This window comes from Octodon degus, unplaced genomic scaffold (assembly GCF_000260255.1).
Source record: "Octodon degus isolate 3935 unplaced genomic scaffold, OctDeg1.0 scaffold00140, whole genome shotgun sequence".
In the NCBI taxonomy this organism is placed as follows: Eukaryota; Metazoa; Chordata; class Mammalia; order Rodentia; family Octodontidae; genus Octodon; species Octodon degus.
This window is the reverse complement of record NW_004524716.1, coordinates 6927609-6936694: the sequence shown is the minus strand read 5'-3', so window position 1 is coordinate 6936694 and position 9086 is coordinate 6927609. Positions and strand designations below refer to the sequence as shown.

General features: G+C 43.9%; 1 protein-coding gene across 2 annotated transcripts in view; it reads left to right on the top strand.

The window, feature by feature from the left end:
- The window catches only part of Pifo (primary cilia formation), a 12387-nt gene extending 7392 nt beyond the window's left edge, over positions 1 to 4995 (top strand). Inside the window, exons 1-6 of one of the 2 annotated variants that reach the window (XM_012517028.2) lie at positions 67 to 168; positions 405 to 547; positions 1175 to 1270; positions 1994 to 2127; positions 3536 to 3653; positions 4779 to 4995. In XM_012517028.2, coding sequence (XP_012372482.1) covers positions 150 to 168; positions 405 to 547; positions 1175 to 1270; positions 1994 to 2127; positions 3536 to 3653; positions 4779 to 4847 — 579 coding nt within the window. In that variant the 5' untranslated portion in view covers positions 67 to 149 and the 3' untranslated portion in view covers positions 4848 to 4995. Of the gene's footprint in view, positions 1 to 66; positions 169 to 404; positions 548 to 1174; positions 1271 to 1993; positions 2128 to 3535; positions 3654 to 4778 lie in introns of those variants that run through there. The other variant, XM_023701758.1, reaches the window with a different exon arrangement.
- Positions 4996 to 9086: the final 4091 nt, after the last annotated feature.

Below are 9086 nucleotides of genomic sequence, written 5' to 3'. Positions count from 1 at the left end.
CACCCCCACCCCCACCCCCATCCCACCCCCAGCTGCGCAGAAACGCTCCGGGCGATCCCGCCCAGAGGTCGCCGTTTGGGGCTCGCTGGGTCCCGCCTCCGTTCCCTTGGCAACGAAGTACACTAGTGCGAGCTCTAACTGCGCGCACGATGTGCTTCAACAAAGCGGGTGAGAAGGGCCGCCGAGGAGCCGGGACGAGAGGAAGGGCGAAGGGAGGGCAGCCTGGGAAAGGCGGAGAGGGAGGGAGGACGCCTCGACCCCTCCGCAGAGCCCTGCCCAGCTTTTGTGAGAGTACTGTTGGTCCAGTCCTCTGCCCTTCTTTGTCCTCTGAGCACGCGGAATTCGTTGGCAGGGACAGCGACGCCTTCCCTCATCCGCAGTTTCTCCTCTTTCGTGACCTTTAGGAGGTGTGGATGTCTACTCCTTCGGATCGCGTCAACAGCGGAAGCTCTTTCCTCTGTACCACCCTCCAAACCAGTTGGGGAATTGCTTCCTTCCCCTTAGAGGATCGCCTGACGTAGGCCCTGGGCGTTACATAGCAGAGGATGTGAGTATGGCCCTCCCCTTTGGTGGGTCTCATTTCCTTGGATAGGGAAAGATGCGCAAGTTTCCTGGAAGAAAATCTGGAGGATTGTTGAGCCATTCCGGGCAGGCAGCCAGCTGTTGGAGGTGACACGGAGACCCAAAGACAAGGGCTCCATCTTGCCACCCTCGCTAAGCAGAGCCTGGATTCCCTGTAGATCCCCTTTATCCCCAACTCCAACGCCTGTCATCCTGGCCAGGTTCCCGCCCATCTGTCCCATCCTCCGGCTGACGGGTGTGTAAGCAAGTTCACTTTTGTGGAAATCAAGTTGGATTTATAGAAATCTCGTTTATTCTGTCGATCTACCCACATCCTTCTGCGAAGTTACGAGCTTTACCTAAGTATTGTGTGTACGGTTCTGACCTTGAAGTAGGCAAAGCAAGGGAAAAAAAAAAAAAAAAAAAAACGCAGAAAGTTTAAATGGAAACATTCTAAGTTCACTCCGTTTTGAAGACTGTTCCCTAACCGTGTTACTGGTGCTTTTCCTTCCCCCCCCCCCCCCTTTTTTTTTTTTTTTTTTTTTTTTTTTTTTGTTTTGTTTTGTTTTTGTTTTTGTTTTTGTTTTGTTTTGTTTGATACCACTGAAAGTAGAATGGGCTGGCCTACAAGCTGTCTAAGATTCCGACAAGTACAAAAGGGTATGCCCTTGGAGCCAGAACTGCTGCGAGGTTTAAGCCACTCAGTAAGGTAATGTACTGCGATTTAGGGTGCCTGGGGTTGCTGCATGAAGAGCTCAAACATTAGTATTGCATTTGTGTGAAAGCAAAAAAAGCAATTTACTGAAGAAACGGTCCCAAGGCAGGGTTACTGGTGCTGAGATGCCTAAGGTTACAATATCGGAAGCTATGTTCATACACATCGTATTATCCTGTTAAAAAATAAATTCCAATGCTTCCGTCCTTTTGCGTGATTGGACTTCAAGTCCAACATTTAGCACAGGATCCTAATCTCCCCCTGGCTCACCACTGTCCTCAGTATTGAATGCAGGGCCTGGAAGGCCAGACAAGTGCTCACCCTCTGAGCTACACAGCCAACCAAAGGTCCTAATCTCTGTTGGATGCCTCCTGACATGTGAATCCAGGGACTAGGAATGCTGGCTCTCTCAGAGGCTGGTAGACACGGTGGTTGCCTTGATTCTCTGCCCATCCTGGAGCATTACGTATCCTTAGACAGCCAAACAACATCCATGGCTTGGTTTTCTACCTACTTGAGCCTGTTTGTACATCTCAAAATGGCCAAGCCATAGCTATTTTTTTTTTTAAACAGGCAGAGGGTGTTGGTTTTTGTTTTTTTGTTTTTTTGTTTTTTACTCTGGAAGGCTTTTTTTGTGTATATATAGGATATATGTATATACAATTTGTATGTGTAAGGCGCATTCCTCTAATACACTGATCTTTTTCTTGGCAATAGGATGTGACACCTTACCCAGGCAAGTACCAGAGGGTAACTACTTCGGAGGAAAAACACAAACAAAATTTTGTTCCATTTAATGTCTTGCTACCTCGATCTGGAAAATGTTCAAAGGACATTTCTTCTTATCCTGGGTACGTCTCCTGTTTCTTGGTATACTTCAGTGAAAGGAAGCACATAAAGCACTGATTACACCCAAACTGTCCCAGCTAAATAAGAAACCGTCCGTCTTCAGAAGTCTAGCCTTTTGACTCGCAGGTCTCTGGTATTTTGTATTGTGGATTCACAATTATTCATTCAATAATTATTTGTTAATGCGCCAGACAGTTTGATAGATCCCAGAAGTCGTGTAGTAACTCATCGCACAGGCTCCCAGTTTCTTGGAGCTTACATTCTAAAGTCCATACAGATAAGAAGCAAATACACAAGAAAATGCCAATAGTAATAAACAGAGAAGCTTTATAATTTATCAGTCAAACTGTGACACTTCTGAGAGTCAAAGAGGCCTAGTAGTAATTAGATCAGGACAGTAGCCATAAATAAGCTAGGACTGTCATAGGAAAACAAGGAAGTATGATAACCTGAGTAGGAATTAGGAATAAAATAAAACAGTGTAATGATATAATAGATTAATGGGTGGGAGGCTTTCTCACCTGGGTTTTCAAGAAAAATTAATCCTTGATCTGAGATCTGAATGACAACACTCAGCCTGCCCTGCAAAGAATGGGAAACAAAGCATCCCGATAAAAGGAAAAGCAAATGCAAAGACGGTAAGTTGGGAAGGAATTTGATGTGGAAAAGAAAGAGAGGAGGCTAATGTGGCTAGAATAGAGTGATCAAGGGGAAAATGAGACGTGAGAAGAAAGGTGGGCTAGAGTATAGAGGACTTATTAAAGACTCTCAGTGCTTCGTGAAATCATTCAGAGTCTATGAAATTGTAGGGCAAATGGTCATGGTTTTTCTTCTCATGAGAAATCCAGAGATTGGTGGGTGAATATAGCTTTTTCACAGCTTGTATTGAGGAAGTTTAAATATTATTTCTTGAACTCTATATCCGCTCTCTTCTTTCTCCCACAGTAGAGTTACAGCAAAAGACAAAGTGTTATGAACAAAGACAATTCTAAAATAATCTGTTATCAAGAAAATTTAACTTGATCTGTTTTTGCTTTCCCTGCATTTTAAATATATTGTTTCTTCACTTCAATCACCAACTTCAAATTATGAGCAGTACACTTACTAGTGTTGTAGAAAGCTTTCATAACCAGTCTCTTCTGGGCTCTTCTTATTTCTCAGATGAGGACACTGAATTGCAGAAATATGTTTTGAGCTAGGGATGGTCTTTTTCTGGGTGTCAAGATTAGCTACTTTTAATGCTTACATCTAATTAGGCCTACATTAACAGGCATGAACCCCATGCTTGCCTGACACTGAAGAGTGTATCAATCTGTTCCCAAGGGTTAGGCTTAGTTCATAATTTCTGCCAGTGAAGTTCCTATATGGTTACTAATTCATTAAGAGTGACATTTGTATATTCATTTCTAGCCCTGGTGCTTACAACCCAGAGAAGAAGGCACCCCCAAAAGTTGCTTGGCCAATGAAATTTGGATCTCCAGACTGGACTCAGGTTCCATGTCTGCAGAAAAGAACCTTAAAAGCTGAGGTAATGAATTGGACTTCATATGTATCAAGGGTTCGTAACCAAGAGTCTACAAATGAATCTATAGAAGTCTGTTGTCCCTTGAAATTATATATACAGTTTTGTGTGTATGTGGATATGAGGATTTTTTGGAGGGTTGAGTAATTTCATTCATTCCATTTTTATAGGTTTGGCCAAAAGTCACATTTTCTTATTTGAGTCTCAATCTTTTGGAATAAGCACAAAAGAAATATCCCTATATGACAGAAAAAGATACATAGGCCAGAGGGACCAAGTGATTTGTGTAACTGTGAGGCTGGAATGGAGATCTTAGGATGCTAGGCTCATCATTTGAGTGTTAGACCCCTGGAAAGCAGCATAGAGTACTCTGGCTAAGAGCATGGGTCTTAGGGGCAATGTGGCCTATGTTCGAACACTAGCTCCAGTGTATAGACTCGCTCTAAGATCTTAGGCAACACTTGTGACTTTTCTAAATCTGAATTTTATATTATGAAATCAATATAATAATAGAATTGATATGATATGGCATGACTGTAGGGATTAATAATTGAGATAATATAAACAAGTATTTAACATAGATACTTAATCCATAGTAGTGATCATAATTTGTGAGGTACTTTCTTTCTAGTGGAATTCAGGGTTAGTTCCACAAATGTTTATTAGATGCCTAATGTATTAGCGTTGTGGTAGGGCCTATGGGAGCATCAATAATTAACACATTCACAATGGGGCTGTAATTGGTGCATCTTGCTGCCAGTGGCTCTGATTTGGATTCTCTAATCTGGTGTTAATTGGCTGACCCTACTAGTAGTTTAAGCTCCTTGAAGGAACAATTGTACATGTACCACCAGTGGGTCAAGCCAGCAAGAATGTATTAAACATATTATCCTTATCTTCAGAAAGCCTGCCAACTACTGGAACATTTACCAAGTAGCAATAATTCCTAACATAATATGTACCACAGCTAAATGACACAGGATAGAGGGGCACTAATACTGAAAAAATCACTAAGACTACATTACTACAGGGTCCAGATTTAGCTGGGCCTCACAGTTATAATGTGCACAGCCAAGAAGACTAGAAGCAGAGGTTCAGCATGCTGAGATGCATGATATTCTTTCATTGCAGCTGTCCACAGACAGAGAGTTTAGGAAGCATCGGAACCGTGTCGCCTATTTCAGACTGTTCTACAACTGAGATGTGGTCACTGTCTCCACACGCTCCTCCTGACTACAGAATCTTCAGGATTGAAGATGGGCCTGCTCTTCTCCTTCTGCATTGCTGTGGCCCTCTGTCTGCCAGCTTAGGACCTAGGGAGGAGCAAGGGGCTGGTAACTACTATGTGCAAACATAATAAAGACTAATTCAGAATGCTGTAACTCTTAACTGCTGGTTTGTGGTCTGGAGGGGTCCTCTTGGGTGTTTGGATGGGCCCACAACCATGGCAACAATGCCAGACTCCACCAGATACTGGTGGAAGTATCTGCTTGTGGATAAGCTAGGCAGAGAAGTGAAGTGAAAGCCCCCATTGTTGGCATGTCAGAGAGTAACAATCTTTAAAAAAAGACATCTAGACACCATAAGGGCTGCCCCTGGAGAAGTGCAGGCGGGTGGCCTCAATCCCAAGCCTGCAGTAGCCATTGTACAGCAGAGACAAAGGACATAAAGCTACAGCCAGCTGCACTGTGGACACCTTTTCTCACAGGAATTTCACTGCCTCGTGTTCCATGATGTCTATGAACTCTGAATTCTTGCTCGGTCTTGGCTTGGCCCCCGATGATCCCACATAGCTGCCCAGATGTGGGCAGGACACATCATGTCCAGGCGCTCAGGACCATCTGATCACAGGATCCAGGGAGCCTCAGAGTGAAAATATGTGCACTGGAGTCAGAGGCAGAGGAAGGCAGAGGGAAGTAGCAATGAAAGTCATAGAGAGCTTGCTCTGTCCATGGCTACCATTGATCACAGACAGGAAAGATGTGAAGCTGAGGAATTCTAGGGGACTGGGAGGTCAGGGAAGGGGCCCAAGCCCCATTTCCATCCTGTGAGCCCCCTGGGAGCTTTTACCTTTTACCTTTCAGCAGAAGATGCTTGAGAGCATGGAAGAGCTGGTCTGATGCTCAGGCTGAACGCTGGCCTCTTGCTTTCTAGAGTCTTCTCCTCAAATGCATCTCAGCTCTTGGATGTTGGCTGTATTGGTACAGCCATGAAGAATGAAGCTCGTTCTGGGACACAGCACCTAACCTCAGAGAGCACACATCAGAGAGGAGGCATGGGGAGTGCACTTGTAGAAGCATTCTCTCACACTCAGGTCCACTTTGTGTGCCCCTGCCCACATACTACAGTGCATGCACATCCCCAGATGCACACATGTGCACACACGTACACGTCTGACATCTGAAGAATTAAGATTTAAGATGGGCATGCAGGGAAAAGTCTGCAGACATGAGTACAAAGGGGAGCCAATATGAGGACAAAAAAATCAATCAGTAAAGCCCAAAAGTGTATTATCAGGAAAGGAAAAAAAATCAAAGAATTTTAAAAGGTATTGTGCTCCCTGGCTACCATAATTGAGAGCAGTCAGGTGACAGTGGCCACATAAATCTCCAGGTTGCTAGTGTGACCTGCAATGCATTAGCAGCACCTCTTGACTCCTCATCACACCATCAGTCCGCTTGGAGTTGGCACTGCTCCCTCCTCCTCTTGTCCTGCATTGAGGTTTGTTCCTGAAATGCTATGCTATGTCCCCACGCAGACTCCTCTGAGTCCCCACTAGGGACTCAGGTCCCCTCCATGCTCATCCTGGTCTCATAAACTCATTGCATTCAGGCTTCTGTGTTGAGTGTACAGAGACGTCCTTGGCTTTTGATGACTTGCATTACCTTTCTGCACCTTCCGACACGCTCTGCTGACAGCAAAAAGATATGTGCTGCTGGGAACAGCTAACAGGGAACCTGCCACCCGCAGTGCCCTGCGGAAGCACCACTTAGTGGCCTGGTCACAGATGAAAACTGTGAGGAGAGCACTGATGAAGAGAATCGAGCGCCTCGGCCTCAGCGGTGGGCCACACCTACCCTCTTCCCAACACAGCAGCGCTTCGTTCTGCCTTTTCCAGGAAGCTAGGTCAGACCTATTCCACATGTGCCCATGACACGCCTCTGCATTTGTGATTATTGGAAGAATATCCTCAATCTGGTCTGGTGTTCTCTCCAGCTCAAACTGAAAGCTCTTGGGAGACAGGTGTTATGTCTTGTCTTTTTCAGTTTGCTATATGGAGTCTAGAAGAGAGCACCAAAAATAACCAGGGCATATAATTAACTAATTAATGTATTTTAACACCTACTATATGCAAGATAGTCTTTCAGGGATTATGGAGATTTCAGGGATTATTCAAGGAGAGGGGTGGTTCTTACTGGATTTCTTTTTTTACTTAGAAAATAAATTCATTTATCTACTTACTTATTTACTTATTTAGCAGTGTATTTTTGTTTAGCTTGTTAGTCTCAAACTCCTGAGTTCAAGTCATCCACCTCAGTCACTAGAGTGTTGCAGCTGAGGTGCATACCACTATGCTCAATTAAAAGACTCCTTATTTATTTTGTTGAAGTATTAACACTTAAATAATGACCAATAGAACTGTAATCTCAGGCCTGATCAAAGTTCACCTAGGTCTTTACATCTTCATGCTTTTCGTTCTTACTGTTTCTTCCTCTTCTTTTGTATTTTACGGGAGGGTCTACAGGGTGTTCAGGGTCTCACTACTAGATCGGACTCATAGTGATCTGCCTGTTTACAACCTCCTGAAAGCTGGGATTACAGGCTCACACCACCATGCCCAGTCTCAATTGCCATCTCAGTAGCAATTGAGCAGGCTCAGGGACTGAACCTCCAGCCCCTGCACCTGCTTGCAGGCACTTTAATCTACTGAGCTACTTGGCCAGCCCCTGTTCTTACTGTTTCTAGGGAGCTGTTATGGTTTGTGTCTGGTTGTCCCCCCAAAGCCTTATGGAGCGGGGACTTCTAGAGTTTGATATTAATTCATGATCAAGCCTGGAATTATGGGTCTCAGTACTGCTGGGATTATGGGTATGAGTACTACACTCACCCTAGGGCATATAGCCTGAATGCAACTTAAGGGAAACAGACTTCTCTGCTGTCGTTGTTGCCGCTGCTCCACTTTTGTTCTCTGCTCTTTGCCGAACCATGAACAGCTGCACTCTGCTCTGTGCCACTCAGCCTTGGAGCCAGCAGAGTATGGACTGAAACCTCCACTAACTATGAGCTAAATAAACCTTTCCTTCCTTTATTTTGGGTGTCAGGTATTTGTCCCAGCAACCAGAGCAGAGTAACTGAGACAGGAGCTTATTCTAATAGAGATAACATGACGCAGTACGTTAAGCTGTATGACCAATACCAGAAGGCAAGAGTGGTTAAAGTCAGTAATATAGCACGCAAAATCTGACCCTGGCCAGTTCTTTTCTTGTCCAGCTTGTTTTACTGCTCTGCTTTTCCTCTTGATTCATGTAAATTTTGGGGTTCTGTATGTGAAGCAAGCATCCTTTGAGGTTCTTGGAGATATAGTTAGTGGTGACTAAAACAGATATCGCAGTCCAGTAGAGGGGCCAAGCACGAATAAAATACGATGTTTAATTACAGCCTGGATAAGTGCCATGAAGAAAGCACAGTGTGACAGAAAAAGAGGAATTTGTCTATTCTGGGTGGCAGTGGGGGTCAGACAGGGAATTTTCTGAGCAAGTAATACTAGGATGAGTAGAACTGAATAACATGAAAATCACACCTCCATCTCAAGCACATTAAACTAGTGCCCCCCACCAACATACTAAGCTCTTTCTTTCCTTTACTCTTGTACACTGGACTGATTTCCCTTCCCTAGTGAGAAGAACATTAATTGTGTCAGGAGCACAGTGAAAAGCTATAATGTTGAAGGTGAAGAATCGCTGTGCACTGGGCCCCTCGGGGTGGGCTAGAAGAAAGAGATTGATCTGGACTTTGAAGAATGCTTGAAATTCGGACAAGCACTGTAGGAGATATAATCAAAATAAGAAGAGGATTATGATAAAGCATGTGGAGTAGAAGTCCTATCAAGAAATTGTAGGCAAGATGTAAAGATTGGTGGGGAGAACCTATTTTTGAGGGTCTGAGTTTTGTCTTGAATTTCTATGAGATAGAGAAATCTTGAGGGCTTTTGAGTGCCGATGCAACTAATTCATGCCCATGAAGTTTGTAATCAGATACGCTTGTGCCTACATTTTGGCCTCATTAACATACCTTTAGGTAAGTTTTCTAGTTACTGATTTCTTTAGCCACAGAATGAAATATATTGCTGCTCTTTTTATAGTGTTGGTGTGAAAAATGATAAACAATAATGTATTTAAAATACCTAACCTAGTATTTGCTGTATATTAAGAATCAATG